Here is an 18,523-nt window from a genome sequence, read left to right as displayed (position 1 = left end):
AATGACTGAAGTCGCTGGGTTCCTGCCACCAACATGGGAGACCTGGATTGAGTTTCCAGCCCCAGCTTTGGCCCCCGAGCCCTTATGGGTATTAAGGGTGTTAACCAACAAATGGAAACTCTCAAAAAAAAAGTTAAAAAACAAAGCCCAGTCCATCTTTCTGACTCAGCTCTTTCCAAAACATTTTTAGACTCCCACTGCAAAAAAACATCAAAAATTTAACCAACCAAAGGGTGAGTGGGGTGAAAGTATACAGTGCATTTCCAAACCACTGCTAAGCAGTGCTTCCTGAGAGCCATTAACGGTTTTCTGAATTGAGATCTAGAGAGAGCACAGTTCCTCTCTGACTTCACCTCACCTGCACATGTGCAGAAAAAACAATCCTATAAGCCTGTTAAAATAATCAAGCTGCAGACAAGTACATGTTTACAGTTTACGCATTCTATGCTGTATGTAGCGATGAATGTGTGTACTCCCCCCTAAAAACAGAAAACATGTTCTCTGAATGTGTGGAAGGAAAGAAACAGCCGAAAAGCTTTTCTACCACAATTCACCAAAATAGAAGAATCTATAAAGAACACTTTGGAGGGAGAGGATGGCTGGGCCCCTACAGATCAGACGTCAGTTACACATCACACCTGCTTTGTTTCCCCACAGGGACATCTCACTTGGTGATGTACAGACTTGAGGTTTTCCCACATGGCTCTGTCACGTTTTTGCTTTGTTTAGACTATGCTTCTCTGAGACAATATCAAGTTTTCCCCCAGATACAGCACATAAGTTGTGTGTTATCCTCTGGGCTTCCCAGCCTGTGTTCTAAGGAGTTTCACCCTCACAGGGCACTGTCAGAGCTGCTCTGATCCACAGGCACTCACGTTGTAGGCATCAATGATCAGCTGGATGACATTGCTGGAGTTTGCAGACAACGTTCCCACTGCTGACTTAGGGATCAAGTTTTTCAGTTCCTGCAATTAAAAGACAAAGCATGTCAAATACTATTCATCAACCAGGTAGCACTTACTGAACAAGCAACCTGCATCTTTAAACACTCATTCCCTATACATTTCCTAAATAACTTCGGGAGTCAAACCTGAAAAAGACGAGTTTTATGATGTGATTAAAATTAACATCAACCTCTTTTGTAAAATTCAGTCTGCCTGGGCTTGCACTGTGGTACAGCAGGTTAAAGCCCCAGCCTGTGGCACCAGCATTCCATATAGGCACCGGTTTGAGCCCCAGCTGCTCCACTTCTGATCCAGCTCCCTGCTAATGCACCTAGGAAAGCAGTGCAAGACAGCCCAAGTGCTTGGGCCCCTGCACCCACGTGGGAGACCCAGAAGAAGCTCCTGGCTCCTGGCTTCAGATCAGCTCAGCTCCGGCCGTTTTAGCCATTTGGGGAGTGAACCAGGGATGGAAGACCTCCCTCCCTCCCTCTCTCCCCACCTCTCCCCCTCCCTCTCTCTCTACCTCTCTCTGTCTCTACCCATCTCTGTAACTCTGACCTTCAAATAAATCTTTTTAAAGGAAAAATTCAGTCTGCCTACCTAGTGGCTTCTTCCTACACTTTAATTCATAAATGCTTTTTACCTCTAATGACAACAACAACAAAAATCCTAGCACTTTGTTTTTTTTTTTTTTCTTATTTCACACATACCTTGTAAACAGGCTGAAATTCTTCAGTAACTGCAAAAATAGTCTGAATGTTATTTTCACTGAGTTTCTGGACGAGGTGGGCAATAGAAGGGTAGTCCTAAGAAATCAAGAGACACAGTTTAGTGCACAGGTCCTCCTTCCACTCTGCTCTGTGAAAAACCCAATACCTGCACAGGTGACAGTGCGGGTGGTAGGTCAGCTGAGGGTTCCCCATGCTGCCCCCTCTACTTGCCTGTACATATGAAAACCTCCACACCGAAAAGGTCTTAAACAACCAGACAATCTGTGTATACTGAGCTGTCAGGAATCTGCTATCTGTCACTTCAGATAAAGAACAAAATTCAACATTTGGATTTCTTCTAGAATTTGAATAATTTGCCTTTTTTTTTTTTCCAATAAAGGCAGGTGCCTGCTTCTAAAAACCACCTAAGATTAAACACTGCAAGACTTGTTTAGAAGCACCATTGACTTTACTACCCAGTGTATGGCAGTGAGCAGACAGCTGTGGGTGAGGCAGGGGCTGAAGTGGTGTCTGAGACAGCCCCCACCACCTCCAGCAAGGCCCTCAGCTACACGGAGGAAGCAGATACAAAGCCACACACTCCAGACAGCAGCTCTAGCATTTCTGCACATTAGGTCACAATACAACCAAGAAACACCCAATCAGGTCACAACACAAGCCTGAGAAACACACAAGGCAGTCACTCCCAAGGCTGGCAAGCTAAGAACTGCCCCATTCACCGTGCGAAGAACTAGCACTTACGTAATAGTGGCTCATGGTGTACTCGTTGTGTTCCAGGTGGCACTGTCCATCGTTGGGTAAGACAATACCACCAAGTTTCCCGTCCCCAGCAAAGTGGAACCCCGCGTCCGTGGAGAACACCAGCAGCCGAGTGACGTTCCTCCAGCCGATCAGCGACTTCAAGGGAAGAGCCAGCTTCAGACAGTGCTCACAGGGCCACGACACAGACCTGAGTTTCACGTACTGTCTGCCTGACTCTGCGTCTCCTCCACTCACAATGCTGCCCACTGAGTGACCTCTTCCACCCCAGTGTAAATTCTGCCTGCCTGGCTGTCCCAGCCTCTCGGTGCCTTATAAAAACTGGCTTTGGTTTTGTTCATCCTCGTGGCTCCAGCACCTGGCACTGGGCTTGGCACACAGTAGGTGTTCCCGGAGTATTTGCTGAGCGAGTGGAAGCACTTCAGCCCGAACCTTCCTGCACACTAGTGCTGCCACGCTGGACCCGTGCTAGGCTCCGTCCTCCACCACCTGCTCCTTGCGGCCTCCATATTAGGCCTTCCTCTTCCTTCACAGATAAATTTAACGATCCGAGGACTTACCTGCTTAATCCCACCCACTCAATTCATCAATCAGTACTGTTTATGTGTTCATTTATTTTATTCTCTATCTACTTCAATAAAAACGTTGAAAGGCTGTCTACCACAACTTTGTAATTATGTTTGCTTCGGGTTACTCAATACAACTGTTTAAACCTTCATAATAAGTCCACACGGGTGGCATCAAGTGTATTAGTGCTAGAAGCCTATCTCCTTTACACCTAGGGAAGTGGAACGCACGGCGAACACAGGTAGACAGCCACAACCATGTGGGTCTAGGCTTCAATCCCTACAGGTTAGAGCATAGTTACAAAGCTGCTCAAACCAATGTTCGGAAACCAAAGTGAGAAAGCCAGACACCAACCAAAATTCTATTTTCTGCATCTTTAAAAGCAGAGACTAACTTTAAATCACAACCAAAAGTAACAATTTAGCAGCTGGCATTTTTTGAGTGTTCACTGATACTTTATAATAATCACTGTATTTAAAAGTTACAGCAGCCCTAGCCAGACTAAATGAACTGCCTAGGATCAGTGGTAGTGAGATACTTTTACCATACCATATTGCTCACTTATCTTCGACACCAATTAGACCTTAGCAAAAATTCATTGAAAAATAACCGTTATGAGGCATCTGGGGGCACATGCTGTGGCACAGCAGTTAACGCTGCTGCCTGAGATGGCCATATCCCATACCAGAGTCCCAGCTTCTCCCCTTCCAACCCAGCTTGCTGCTGATGCAAACTCCGGAAGCCGGCAGGTGAGGACCAAGTGTTTGGTTCTCTGACACCCAATGTGGGAGAGCTGGTTAGAATTCCAGGCTCCTGGCATCAGCTCAGCCCAGCCCTGGCTGTCGCGGGCGTCTGCGGAGTCCACCAGTGGATGGCAGATCTCTTTCTCTCTGTGTGTCTCCCTCTCTCCCTGTTGCTCTGCCTTTCAAATAATAAATGGAAAGGAGGGAGGGGGGTGGGAAGCGAGGGAGGAAAGAAGGGGGCACCAGGAATCCGGGAAGGTCTTCCAGGAAACAGGCGTAATCCAAGGAGAAAAACTGAGACAACAAGCACTCAAAAAAACTGTGTCCACCTCCCAGTGTTTTCCACTCTCAGCCTCATGTCAAAACACTCAGTGGGGGCACAAAATGCAGTAACTGAACCAGGGTATGTGAGCTTGCTCCACAGAGAACCTCGTCATTGGAAATGCCATCTTACTTTTTTTTTTTTTTTTTTTTTGACAGGCACAGTGGACAGTGAGAAAGAGAGACAGAGAGAAAGGTCTTCTTTTTCCGTTGGTTCACCCTCCAATGGCCGCTACTGCCAGCACCGCGCTGATCCGAAGGCAGGAGCCAGGTGCTTCTCCTGGTCTCCCATGGGGTGCAGGGCCCAAGCACCTGGGCCATCCTCCACTGCACTCCCTGGCCACAGCAGAGAGCTGGCCTGGAAGAGGGGCAACCGGGACAGAATCCGGTGCCCCGACCGGGACTAGAACCTGGTGTGCTGGCGCTGCAAGGCGGAGGATTAGCCTAGTGAGCCGCGGCGCCGGCCATGCCATCTTACTTCTAAAACGCATGTTCTCATCCGGCTCACCGACCAGGGCTTACAAAGGTCTGTCTTTCTGAGATCTGCGAGGGCTGAAAGGCTCTCAGAGCAGCAAGCATCAGCAAGCAAGCAAAGGAAGCCGGCAGGACCCTCCGCAGCTCAGTCCTCTCGTGGCCCCTGGGAAGCCGGCAGGACCCTCCTGCAGCTCAGTCCTCTCGTGGCCCCTGGGAAGCCGGCAGGACCCTCCTGCAGCTCAGTCCTCTCGTGGCCCCTGGGAAGCCGGCAGGACCCTCCTGCAGCTCAGTCCTCTCGTGGCCCCTGGGAAGCCGGCAGGACCCTCCTGCAGCTCAGTCCTCTCGTGGCCCCTGTGATACATCAGACAGCACCAGTCCCTCTCCATCTGCCGAAACCCAGAGCACCAGCCAAGACAGCTGTGCACCCCGCCTTTCAGAGGCCTGCAGGAACAAGCTGAAGTCAATGCTTGCTTTCATAGGGACCTAATGATTAAATGTGCTTTGTAAACCACTTATAGCTGAAAAAATAAAGGCTTACAGCTGAAGAGAATTTAAAGGATTACTATTTGTATGTTGCTGGGATAAGTAAGTGTATGATAATTAAGGTCACTTTTTCTACTGACAGCAAAATCACACTTAATATTTACACAAGTGACACCAGCGACACCCCCTTGTAAAACACAAATGCGCTCACCCCACAGACCGCAACCTGCATGATTGCATCAAAACCACCTTCCGGAGAATCCAAATTTCCAGAAATGCGCTGCTTCCCGACGAGCTCGTTGAACTCCTCCCCTCTGTCTGTGAGGCTGAGCACGTTCTTGTAGCTGAAGGGGCTGGTGCAGTTCTGCTCACTCGTGCAAGGGTTCTTGAGCTTGGCAGGCGTAGTGCTAATGTAAGGCATCACGGTTTTCTCCACAAAGGAGCCAAACCCTAGGACAGACAGAGAAATGGGCAGTAATTCTCCCTATACAGGAAGGTGCTACAGACTTGATGTCTGTCTCAGGGAAAGCCTGATCCCCAGCCTGATGCAAACAGGAAGCAGAGCCCTTGCAGCTGGGACTGGTGGCCGCCCCTCTGCCCTCGTGAGGACCCAGCTAAACGGCTCCATCTTCCAGCCACAGGGCAGGCCCTCCCCAGATGGAATCTGCCCTGACCCTGGACTGCTTGGCCTCCTGAAATGTGAGTGATGCATTCCTGTGGTTTGTGAGCTGTCTGGTTCCAGCTGCCCAGCAGGACTGAGCTGTACATCCATCTTCTGCCTACCCACTTTAAAAATAATGAGCATTGGTGCCAGCACTGGGGCTAAATAGGTTAAGCTGCGCCCACAGTGCCAGCATTCTACATGGGCACCAGTTGGAGTCTCAGCTGCTCTACTTCCAGTGCAGCCTCCCTGCTAATGTACCTGGGAAAGCAGTGGAAGATGCCCAAGTGCTTGTGTCCCTGCACCCATGTGGGAGACCCAGAGGAAGCTCCTGGTTTTGGTCTGGCCCAGCTGTGGCTGGTGCAGCCATCTGGGGAGTGAACCAGTGGATAGAAGACCTCTCTCTATGTATGTATGTATCTATCTCTAACTCTGCCTTTCAAATAAATTAAATCTTTAGAAAAATAAAATAAAAATAATGAACACTGACTTTCTTAGTATCCTCAGTTCTCCACAGTGCCACGTTGGATGGATGGATGAATAAATGAATGTTCTGGAATTCTGACCACTTCAAAAAGACTACCTTGCTTAAGAACTTACTATTTCCATGGTCCCTGAACTGTGCCTACTGAATACAATGGCACTTTAAGTTTTTCAAGGTTTCTTCTAAAACAGAGTTAATTTTTAAAAGGCAGCTTTTTGGCCACAAGGAGGCTGTCCAGTTTCTCCAGCACTCTGCTGCAACACCTTGGGTGCGGCAGGAGCAGGAGACAGCCGGCGACGAGCAGGCAAGCCTGGAGATGCACAGGACAGGAAAGGAAGGGTGGAAAGCAGAACATCACAGCATGGCAAACTGGGTCTGAGTGAGACAAGGCCGTACCCGCGGGTGGACATGAGTGGGTGAACTGTGAGGACAGGCACGACTTCTTCATCTGTGCTGAGCACACAGGGATACAGGAGCCCAGAGGCAGAGCGCCTGTTACACAGATGATGTTTCCTCTCAGAAGGGAAGAGCTAAAAACTGGCCTGGAGAACAAAGAAGGAAAACTACTAATTTTCCCAACATTCCTACCAATTCGGAAGTCTGAAGTCACCCTCCTCATCTCATTCATCAGATCCGTCCCGAGACTCTTGACGTTCTCCAGATCATCTTTCATGGAGTAGGAGAGGTCCATGAGGTAGTAGAGGTCGATGGGGTAGTCTTCAGCACGCTTGAACTTCAACGTGAACGTCTGGGGCTCCCCTAGCCAAACGGGTCAGAAAAGATGTTAGCAAGCCAAGAACCAAGAACAAGTGAGAAAACCAAATGGATCTGATTTACAGGGCCAACAATGCAAGATGAAATGCACTGTCATAAACTTAACAAAACTCACTGGGTCTATACTCAATTTCATTCAACCAATACTTGACACTCCAGACCTCGGGGTGAAAAAGACAACATGCCGGCCAGCACCACGGCTCAATAGGCTAATCCTCCACCTGCGGCGCCGGCACACCGGGTTCTAGTCCCGGTCGGGGCACCGGATTCTGTCCCGGTTGCCCCTCTTCCAGGCCAGCTCTCTGCTGTGGCCCAGGAAGGCAGTGGAGGATGGGCCAAGTGCTTGGGCCCTGCACCCCATGGGAGACCAGGAGAAGCACCTGGCTCCTGCCTTCGGATCGGCGCAGTGCTGGCAGTAGCGGCCATTAGGGGGGTGAACCAACGGAAAAGGAAGACCTTTCTCTCTGTCTCTCTCTCTCACTGTCCACTCTGCCTGTCAAAAAATAAAAAAAAAAAAATTAAAAAAATAAAAAGGCAACATGCCCAACCTACACTAGGTAATCTATGTCTAAATCATCCATTTTTCAACGGTCTTGGGCTGGATAGGTCACAGGGCTGACTCTCATTCTAGAGACTGGCATTCTAAAGGAACTCAGGTCTTGGTCACAGGAAGCCACCACATGAAAGAAAATCACAGAATACGATTTCTGCTTTAGAAAATCTGGGTAAAGTTTTACAATTGGATTATAGAGTCAAAGACCAGTTAAGGAATGATGGAAAATTCAAGGGGAGGTGATGAAGATCTGAATTGAAACAGTGAGGATAGAGAACTGGAGACAGAGTTGTCGGCATACTTCAGTCACGAAACACAGGAGAATGAGAGGTTCAGGTGAAACATGGTTAAAAATCCTGTCTACAGACAGTTCTGGGAGACAGGTCAGAGGAACTGTTTGGAGCTCAACAGAAAAGTTTGTGTTGCTGCAGCTTTTAAATCATGACAGGAAAGCCAAGTTGTAAAGTGGACCACAGAGATGGGGACAGGAAGAGACACAAAAGCCTAGAAACCAACAGTGAAAGCTCAGAGAAGCCAGGAGCACCATCCTGGGTGCAGGAGGGTCAGAACAGACCAGCAGGCGCACGAGCTGTGGTGTCAGCCCAGTGCAGCGGCTGTGCTACAGTGGACTCAGCAGCAGGTGGACTGCACCAGGCTCAGTGTGAGCGCAGGGGCCAGGGTGAGGGGGACCGAGCACCACCACCTCCTGACACAGCACAGGAGTGGGTCACACACTGCCACAGACACTGACCAAGAATAATTTTAAAATACTGCACAAGAAAGGAAACATTACAATGTTGCCTTTATGATAATCGAAAATGAATCTTGATGTGAATGGAACGGGAGAGGGAGCAGGAGATGGGAGGGTTATGGGTGGGTGGGAAGTTATGGGAGGGAAAAGCCATTGTAATCCATAAACTGTACTTTGGAAATTTACATCTACTAAATAAAAGTTAAAAAATAAATAAATAAATAAAAAAGGTTGCCTTTATATAATGTAATCAAATCAGAAAATGGACAATACTTGTAAAGCCCATTAAGTCTAATTCACACTTGCCGAATCATTAGCAGATTTTACTTCTGACGATGGCAACATTTAACATTACTCCAGGAATATGCATTTCACAAGCTGTGTGTTTTCAGAAAACTCTGTAAAGCTGGCCAGCGTCAGCTGGACTGGGGGCCTGCCTGTGAGGACGGCACTTCAGGGGCAGATGGCTGGGCCCGCACCTGATCGCAGCTGCAGAACCAGCTGCTGGGGCTGGATCTGAGTGATATCCTCCGGCTGCAGCTTCTCTGCTGTGCCTTTGCTACGGTTGGTGACATTCTTATTTTTCTTTATGTCTCTGGAACCTCTGGGATTCTCTATGTCGTCTGGATGGCAGCCTTTCTTTTTCAAGGCTTCTAAGTCATCACATCGTGCAGAAGTAGGCATTCCTTCTTGCAAAAACGTCTAAACGACATTAAAACACAAGTCAGAGTACAAAGAGGGGCATATAATATAGCTCATTTCTACCTTTTAAACAAAATGCTCCCTTCATCCAAATCATAGAAAGCACTCTTGTTTAACAACAAAATCATTCCTGAAAAACTCATACCTTTCCCAGGACTGACTTACTAAGTGTTCATTTTAAATGTCTCACTCTTTGATTCCGAAGACGAATTTCTTGGTGAAATCACATATTCAGTGGGATCAACAGCTACTGTTAATGCACACACCTGAACATCAGCCAGTTACAATGCCTCTCACACAGTGCTTCCCTCAACACAACTTTCTGAGTAACTACATGTTACGAAAAACAGACCAGAATAAAAACATCTCAGTTAATATTGGTCATTTCAAAAAGTAGACCACAGATTTAATAAGTATTCCTGAGGTTCTAAAACAATTTTAAGTATTGGCAATTATTGTAAGTAAGTTTTTAAAAACTATTTAAATAGAAGTGTTTTGTAGCACATTTTGGTCTAGTAGCTAAGAAGCTAAGAAGTGTCTCCTACAGGCATGCCTGGCTTCAGTGCCTGGTTCCAGCTTCCTGCTAGTGCAGACCCTAGGGGATGCAGCAGGGGCGGGCTCATGGACTTGGGCTCCCACCACCCACGTGGGCGACCTGGAGGGAGTTCTCAGCTTCCAGTTTCAGCCCAGTCCATTCCTGACCACTGCAGGCATTTGGAAAGAGAACGAGCAGATGGAAGCTCTTACTTTTTCTCTGAAATAGATTTTTAAAAATATTTTATGAAATACGAAGATGGGGGAACAATTAATGACATGGTAATATCTGTTTATTAAGCACAAATTTCATAAAGTATGAGTGAAGATATCTGAGGAATAAACAGGGTCCGGCACTGTGGCACAGTCAGTTAAAGCCCTGGCCTACAGCACCAACATCCCATATGGGCGCCAGTTCCAGTCCCAGCTGCTCCACTTCCAATCCAGCTCTCTGCTATGGCCTGGGAAAGCAGTAGAAGATGGCCTGGGTCCTTGGGCCCCTGCACCAGAGTGGAAGACCCGGGAAAAGCTCCTGGCTCCTGCCTTTGGCTCAGCTCAGCTCTGGCCGTTCAGGAGTGAACCAGCGGGTGGAAGACTTCTCTCTCTTTCTCTGCCTCTCTGTAACTCTGACTTTCAAGCAAATAAATTGGAAAAAAAAAAATTATGCCCCAAAACTCTGAGGCTAAGTTTTTAAGAACAGCGTGGCTATCAGAAGCCTTAGGCCTCTACACAACAGTGGGAGGGAGCAGCAGCCAGGACTGCCGAGAGCCTGCAGGTGAGTGTGCCTGTGTGAACGCCCCAGCTCCACTCCTGGCAACAGCAGGCAAGGCAGGCACCACCTCCTCTGCAAGAACACCGCCACAGCAGTCCAGCCACCCTGCCAGAGCCACACGCAGGGTGCCCCCTCTCCCTCCACCGCCACCAACTCAGTCCCACACACGTGATCCCAGCAAAACCCTGAGAACAGGAAGCATCCCCAGAAAAATTCTGAAAGGAAACAAAACCCCTCAATTTTCCTCCACAATGGTCAAACCACAGATCTGATTATGTGACCGGTTATGCCAACAAAAACAGACAGGCACTTAAAATCTGGGTCCAAATGCCAGATAAAAACATAATCTGTAAGCCTTCGACCTTCTGGTGTTAGTTATGTATTCTGTGAATAAGCTGCATGACCTCTGCATTGGCCTCCTTACCTCCTATTCTGACAATAATTCCTCCTCGCTGAAATGCTACCAAGCTTCATGCAAGGTACTGTTAGAGATGATAAAATGAGTAGCATTCAGCTGCTAACCTAAGCGGGCTCATATTAGGATGTCAATCAATCCTATATTACTTTAACTCAAATATAATCAGGGAATTTAATTTATTATTACCACCCCATTATCAAAGCAGGAGAAAACATTAAAACAGTCAAACTAAACAGCTAAGCTACTTTGGAAAGTTACCCAGCAGAAATATGCCACACATCCATGTTCTAAACCTGTCCAGAAGCCACACCCACAAAGGAAAAGAAGGAAATTAACTCTAGTATGTGTTAAAACATGTAAAAATGCATATATTCAGGATATTATTTTGACATTAATGATTCTTTTTATACTAAGTCTTAAAGTACAGTACATATTTGAAACTTTCAGCAATCTCAATTTGTACCATCCAAACAAGGCTACTCCAAAAAGTCTATGGATGGAACTAAAGGTAAGTTTATTTTGGTGCAGAAAATCTTTGATATCCAATCATAATTTTTTCATAATGTGCATTTTCCGAGAAAGTTGTGAGGAGCCCTGAAATGCCAAGGGCCGCACAGTCCCAGGAGCTGACTGGCCACTGTGCTGCACGGCCCATTCTCAACCATCCCATGTTGCTTAATAAACGCTGAAGGACACAGAGCTGGGGAACCTGATGACTGCAGGATAAACCGGAAGCAATTTTACTTACCGAATTTGTGCACCACCCACAATTGGGGCCTGCCTGGATGCATTCTCCACACGATTTAGCATTTGCTTTTAAACATCTATTTTCATCTGTCAAAAAAGAACAGACCACTTTCCTTGAAGTTTCAGAGAGAAAATAACAAAACATCAAGATCCAGTGACAAGTGATGCGATATGCAAGCATTAGCCAGACTACCAGGAGTGAGTTACCAAGCTAAAGGCACCTACCCCAGAGAGATCGCCATTTTGGATCTTGCCTTTCTAGTATTCCATATGAAAGACAAGGTGCCTATCTATATATTTATCCTCTTGTCCAAAGGCATGAATTTCAGAATCTGTCATCTGGGATGGTTACAAATGCTCTCCGTTTTCACACAACCACATAAAGTGTTCATACTTTTCCCACAAGCACCTCCAGGGCCATTCCTTTGTTTGGGGATAACCCATGACTGTTCGCTTCTGTGTTCAAAGTACTCTTACATCTTTGAACCCACTTAAGGAGCAGCAAGCTTTTCATCTAATAAACACAGGAAGGACTGGCTGTCATTTCTTTCCTGATTATAAACTTCACATAAGCTTATTACAGAAAACACACAAGAGCATAAACAGGAACTACAAGTCATCCACATTCACGTCATCCTTATCACCGCTGCGGACGCCTCTCCAGGTGTTGTTCTGGGCAGAGACAGGCAGCAGGGAAGCAAGCACACAGACTATTTAAACGAAACTGAGGGGGCCAGCGCTGTGGCAAAGAGGGGAAAGCCTGCGCTGCCGGCATCCCATGTGGGTGCCAGTTCGAGCCCCGGCTGCCCCACTTCTGATACAATGCTCTCCTATAGCCTGGGAAAGCAGTGGAGGATGGCCCAAGTTCTTGGGCCCCTGCAACCACACGGGAGGCCCAGAGGAGGCTCCTGGTTTGGGCTCGGCTCAGCTCAGCTCCAGCCATTGTGGCCATCTGGAGAGTGAACCAGTGGATGGAAGGCTTCTCTCTCTCTCTCTCTCTCTGCCTCTGCCTCTCTGTAATTCTGCCTTTCAAATAAATACATAAGTCTTTTAAAAAAAATGAAACTGAGAACATGTTTTCTATACTTTTTTTAAGATTTATTTATTTATTTGAAAGTCAGAGTTACACAGAGAGAGAAGGAGAAGCAGAGAGAGAGAGAAAGAGAGAGAGGTTTTCTTTTTTTTTATTTTTTTTTTTTTTTATTTTTGATAGGCAGAGTGGACAGTGAGAGAGAGAGACAGAGAGAGAAAGGTCTTCCCTTGCCGTTGGTTCACCCTCCGATGGCCGCCGCTGCAGCCGGCGCACCGCGCTGATCCGATGGCAGGAGCCAGGATCCAGGTGCTTTTTCCTGGTCTCCCATGGGGTGCAGGGCCCAAGCACCTGGGCCATCCTCCACTGCACTCCCTGGCCATAGCAGAGAGCTGGCCTGGAAGAGGGGCAACCGGGACAGAATCCGGCGCCCCGACCGGGACTAGAACCCGGTGTGCCGGCGCCGCAAGGTGGAGGATTAGCCTATTGAGCCACGGCGCCGGCTCGAGAGAGAGGTTTTCTATCTGCTAGTCACTCCCCAATTGGCCGCAACAGCCAGAGCTCTGCCAATCCAAAACCAGGAGCTTCTTCCAGGTCTCCCACGTGGGTGCTGGGGCCCAAGGACTTGGGCCATCTTCTACTGCTTTCCCAGGCCATAGCAGAGAGCTCGATCAGAAGTGGAGCAGCTAAGACTCAAACTGACGCCCATATGGGATTCTGGTACTGCAGGCAGCAGCTTTACCTGCTATGCCACAGCGCCAGCCCCTCTATATGGTTTTTATATACTGCTTTCCGAGTATTTCATTGTGTCCTTACAAATTCTTCAAAATGGGGCTTGCAATTATGACACATATTTTCATTATATGAATGTACCCTACTTAATGTTGGACAAGCTTATATTCATTTCAATTATGTATGTGCTAAATTCACACACTTGCTCACATGTAGACTCCAAACATACTATACAGATGGGCGCACACACACACTATACACACAACACATCCCCCACACATGTACTATACATGCATGCACAAACCATGCTGCATACACAGGTACTGCACATGTGCACGCACACATATACTATACACATGCACACTTATCCACATACTCTGGGACCATTCTTTGTTTCTTAAAGATTTATTTACTTACTTTACAGAGTTACAGAGAGAGGGCGAAACAAACAGAGATACATGGAGATCTTCCATCTGCTGGTTCATTCCCCAAACAGCCACAAGAGCCAAGGCTGGGCCAGGCCGAGGCCAAGGCCAAGAGACAGGAACTACTCTGGGTGCCACAACTGGGTAGCAAGGGCCCAATTACTTGAGCCATCAGTGCTAACTCCCTGGTGCATTAGCAGGAAGCCCAGTACTTAGGTCCCTGCATCCACGTGAGCGGCCCGGATGAACTTCCTGCTTTGCCTGGCCCAGCCCTAGCTATTGCAGCCATTAGGGAGTGAACCAGAGGATCACTCTCTCTGTCTCTCCCTTGATCTCTCTGTAACTCTACCTTTCAAACAAGTTTTAAAAATCTGTTTGAAAAAATGTGAGGGGCCGGCACTATGGGCCCCTCTGCCTGCGGCACCAGCATCCCATATGCGCACTGGTTCTAGTCCCAGCTGCTCCTCTTCTGATCCAGCTCTCCTTAGCTGGGAAACCAGTAAAAGATGGCCCAAGTGGCTGGGCCCCTACAGCTGTGTGGGAGACCCAGAAAGAAGCTCTGGTCTGCAGATCGGCCCAGCTCCAGCCGTTGCGGCCATTTGGGGAGCGAACCAGCAGATGCAAGAACTTTCTCTCTGTCTCTCCCTCTGTCTATAGCTCTACCTCTCAAATAAGTAAATAAAATCTTTAAAAAAAATTTTTTTTTACCTGTTTGGCCAAACACACAGCAAATTGAACCGAGCAGTCCAATCCAGAAAATCAGTTGTAAATTCATCTGAAATAGAAAAAAAAGTCTATTATAGCAAAAAAGCCACAAAGTGAGGAAAATGTATTCAGTATAAATGTTCCACCCACCGCATCTCCTGACTTTATAAACATAATACCTCTCAAGCCCTCATACAAATTGCCAGCCCTCTTCCCCACTATTATAGCAACTTCCATGCCACACCCCAGAGTCCAGTCGTGCCTTCTCTTTACCAAATATACCTTAGTATTTAATTAACAGTGCTCAGACATACCAGAGCCAGTGTCCCCCAACACAATCAAGGCTCTCAACAGCCTTGGTCCAGGGGAACCTCCAACTCCCCTGTGATTGCAATCCCCTCCCATCTACAATTCCTCAAGACTTCATTCCTCTGCAGGCCAAAACCAACAACCTGCAAGAGGTCTCGAATAAGTCTTTGAGTTTGAGTTCTCGTTATTTTTCTTGTTAAAGAAAACATACACAAAATTAACAAAATATTGTTTAATTCTCTACATTCTGGTCTACAAATGAGACCAAAAAATGTTTTAAAAAGGCCCAGTCCCTGAAGAGTCATTAGACTCTAAATAAAAAGCTGAGCAGCAGTCTACGTGTTAAATAGACTACCTCCACCTCCGGCCAAGAGGCACGGACACCTTCCCTGAACCCGTGACTGCTCGGCCACAGGGCACCCGCCCACTCCTGACTACACACCACTGATGGACAGCAGCCACTCCAACAATTAGGCATAAATATCTGTCCCTCCCGCAAGAAGAAACATTTTGAAAAGCAAATATATATCAAAAAATTTACCTCTCCTAGTTATCAAAAATACAATTTCAAGCAACTTAAAGTTAAAAAAAAAGTTTATAACCCAACAAAACCTACTTCAAGATGGTTCAGAGAATCAACTGTAGCTCTTTGAGGAAAATTATTTCACAATCCATATTGAAACATTAAAAAGCGGGGGCCGGCGCCGTGGCTCACTTGGCTAATCCTCTGCCTGTGGCACCTGCATCCCATATGGGCGCCAGGTTCTAGTCCCGGTTGCTCCACTTCCAGTCCAGCTCTCTGCTGTGGCCCCAGAAGGCAGTGGAGGATGGCCCAAGTGCTTGGGCACCTGCACCCGTGTGGGAGACCAGGAGGAAGCACCTGACTCCTGGCTTTGGATCGGCGCAGCGCCAGCCATGGTGGCCTTTTAGGGGGTGAACCAACGGAAGGAAGACCTTTCTCTCTGTCTGTTTCTCTATCTCTGTCAAAAAAAAAAAAAAAAAGAAAAAGAAAAAGAAAAAGAAAAAGAAAAGAAAAGAAACGAAACGAAACGAAACGAAACATTAAAAAGTGTTTCTACCCTGTAAGTAACCCAGTTGCTGGGAACTTCCCCCACAGTGACACACGCACACCTCGCAAAGGTGCTAAGGACATTTAGGAGAGGCAGAAACAGGGAATTCTACTGCCTCAATGTCGTGGACAACCAGCCAGCCATCAAAACAGAATGCCGGGGGTCAGCACTGTGGCATAGTGGGTAAAGCCACGGCCTGCAGTGTCAGCATCACATATGGGCGCTGGTTCGTGTCCCGGCTGCTCCAGTTCAGATCCAGCTCTCTGCTATGGCCTGGGAAAGCAGAAGATGACCCAAGTCCGTGGGCCCCTGTACACACATGGGAGACCTGGAAGAAGCTCCTGGCTCCTGGCTTCCTGGCACCGGCCAATTCGGGAGTGAACCAGCAGATGGAAGACCTCTCTCTCTCTCTCTCTGCCTCTCCTTCTCTCTCTGTAAATCTAACTTTCAAATAAATAAATCTTAAAAAAAAAAAAAAAACAGAACACCACCACAGTCAGAGGCTTATAGGATAACTACGGATGTAGTGCACACGAACATGAGAGGAATGACATGTAGTAAGAATACCTGGAACAGAAAAGAGACAGCACCACAGGAAGACAACAGTGAGTGTGTGTGTGTGTGTGTGTGTGTGTGTGTCTTGCTATTTTCTTTTTTCTGCTTCTTAATGAAAACAGCTTAACTTGTTTCTTGGTAGATTTTCTCCAGGAAGAGCTAACTGAACTCCATGCCCGGGGTTCACCCCCAGTGCACTCGCACGCCTCAGGCAAGGTGCTCCACCCTGCAGTGCCAAACATCACACCTGTGCTGCCTCTGCTGCAGGCTGGCTGCCGGAGGAAGACACAAGGAGAAGGTGTGCAGGCATTCACTCTGCAGCCGTGCTCAGACTGGCGAGTTCTGTCACGCCTTGAGCTTAGTTTTGCTTACACAGTACTCATGACTGCATCCAAGACAGCAACAAAAGTGGAATGTGGCAAGGGAAACGCGTAGCAATTCCCTTTCAAGGCCTGCCTGAAATGTATAATACATCAAACAGACTAGAATTCTAAGCAATTCCAGTAACACCACCAAATCCAGAGGCATGAGCACAAGGAGTCCCGTGGAAACACCGGAGGAGTGCAGCGGCCAGGCAGTTCCACACGCGGAGCAGACCAAGTGCTGCTGCAGGACACGACTCGGGCTACTTTAATGAGCACTGGTGTCTTCCGAAATCTTTCAAAATACACAAGATCACCACTAAGGTAAGGGTGTTGGGCAGCAGATAATGCGTCCTAATATTATCTACCTCTAAAACCTCACTTTGAAGAGCACTGTCCTTTTCCTTCAATGAACCTTGACAAAACTTCCGCCTTCTGAAACCCTCCTGCCTCTGCTGACCCCCAACCCAGAAACAGGGAAAACAAACAAGCACTGAGGAGCAGCAGAGCCCACAGGGGGCCTGGGCAGCTCCAGGTCTCACGTCCACTCTCCTGGAACGCTTGGTGCCCAGGCCAGAAACAGAGGTGCAGTGACCGGCTGGTGACAGCTGCAGAAAGCCAGGCTTAAAAAGAAGAGGTGTGGGTGTTCAGCCTAGCGGTTAGAGCACTGTACCTGACACTGGAATACCTGATTTAAGTCCCAGCTCTGGCTCCCATTCCAGCTTCCTGCTACAGCAGACTCTGGGAGGTGGCAGTCAAAGCTCAAGTAGCTGGATTCCCACCACTCACACAGGAGCCTGGGAATGAGCTCCTGGCTCCCAGCTGCAGCCCAGCCCCAACGTGGCAGGCATTTACTGTGACCCAGCACATGGGAGCTGTCTTGCAGCCTCTCAAACAGAAAAAAAAGGGGGGGGGGGGGCGGGGCCGAGAACAGGTGCAGCAGTCTATGTGGAAGAAGACCTCAGGAAAAGAGGTACTTTGAAGACAGTGAACCAAGACAAAGAGAAGAAGCCAATATAAGGTTTTTGTTTGTTTGTTTTTTGTTTTTTTTGTTGTTGTTGTTGTTGTTGTTTTTTTGACAGGCAGAGTTAGACAGTGAGAGAGACAGAGAGAAAGGTCTTCCGGCCAGCGCCGCAGCTCACTAGGCTAATCCTCCGCCTTGCGGCGCTGGCACACCGTGTTCTAGTCCCGGTCGGGGCGCCGGATTCTGTCCCGGTTGCCCCTCTTCCAGGCCAGCTCTCTGCTGTGGCCAGGGAGTGCAGTGGAGGATGGCCCAAGTCCTTGGGCCCTGCACCCCATGGGAGACCAGGAGAAGCACCTGGTTCCTGCCTTTGGATCAGCGTGGTGCGCCAGCCACAGCGCGCCGGCCACTGGAGGGTGAACCAACTGCCAAGGAAGACCTTTCTCTCTGTTTCTCTCTCTTTCACTGTCCACTCTGAAGAAAGAAAGAAAGAAAGAAAGAAAGAAAGAAAGAAAGAAAGAAAGAGAGAGAGAGAGAGAGGGAGGGAGGGAGGGAGGGAGGGAGGGAGGGAGGGAGGGAGGGAGGGAGGGAGGGAGGTGTTCCTTTTTCCGTTGGTTCACCACCCCCCCAAGTGGCCGCTATGACCGGCGCATTGCAGTAGGTGCGCTGTGCCAATCCGAAGCCAGGAGCCAGGTGCTTCCTCCTGGTCTCCCATGCGGGTGCAGGGCCCAAGGACCTGGGCCATCCTCCACTGCCTTCCTGGGCCACAGCAGAGCTGGACTGGAAGAGGAGCAACCAGGACAGAATCTGGCACCCCAACCAGGACTAGAACCCGGGGTGCCGGCACCGCAGGCAGAGGATTAGCCTAGTGAGCCACGGCGCCGGCCAATATAAGGGTCTTATCTCATAGTGGGTGCCTGGAGGTTCGACCTTGCTCAGACCACAGGGGCCGGAGC

At 48.3% G+C, this 18,523-nt stretch overlaps 1 protein-coding gene across 4 annotated transcripts in view; it reads right to left on the bottom strand.

Annotated features, from left to right (window-relative positions):
• Positions 1–18,523, bottom strand: part of ITGB1 (integrin subunit beta 1) — a 47,359-nt gene that overhangs the window by 14,161 nt on the left and 14,675 nt on the right. For all 4 annotated transcript variants that reach the window (XM_070056197.1, XM_070056196.1, XM_070056198.1 and 1 more), the window contains exons 2-9: positions 14,314–14,380; positions 11,420–11,505; positions 8,725–8,947; positions 6,756–6,926; positions 5,234–5,472; positions 2,417–2,572; positions 1,655–1,750; positions 876–965 (exon numbers count right to left, since the gene is read on the bottom strand). In XM_070056197.1, coding sequence (XP_069912298.1) covers positions 876–965; positions 1,655–1,750; positions 2,417–2,572; positions 5,234–5,472; positions 6,756–6,926; positions 8,725–8,947; positions 11,420–11,505; positions 14,314–14,380 — 1,128 coding nt within the window. The remainder of the gene's footprint in view (positions 1–875; positions 966–1,654; positions 1,751–2,416; positions 2,573–5,233; positions 5,473–6,755; positions 6,927–8,724; positions 8,948–11,419; positions 11,506–14,313; positions 14,381–18,523) is intronic.

Source organism: Oryctolagus cuniculus, chromosome 13 (genome assembly GCF_964237555.1).
Source record: "Oryctolagus cuniculus chromosome 13, mOryCun1.1, whole genome shotgun sequence".
Lineage (NCBI taxonomy): Eukaryota > Metazoa > Chordata > Mammalia > Lagomorpha > Leporidae > Oryctolagus > Oryctolagus cuniculus.
This window is presented reverse-complemented; position numbering and strand designations above follow the sequence as displayed.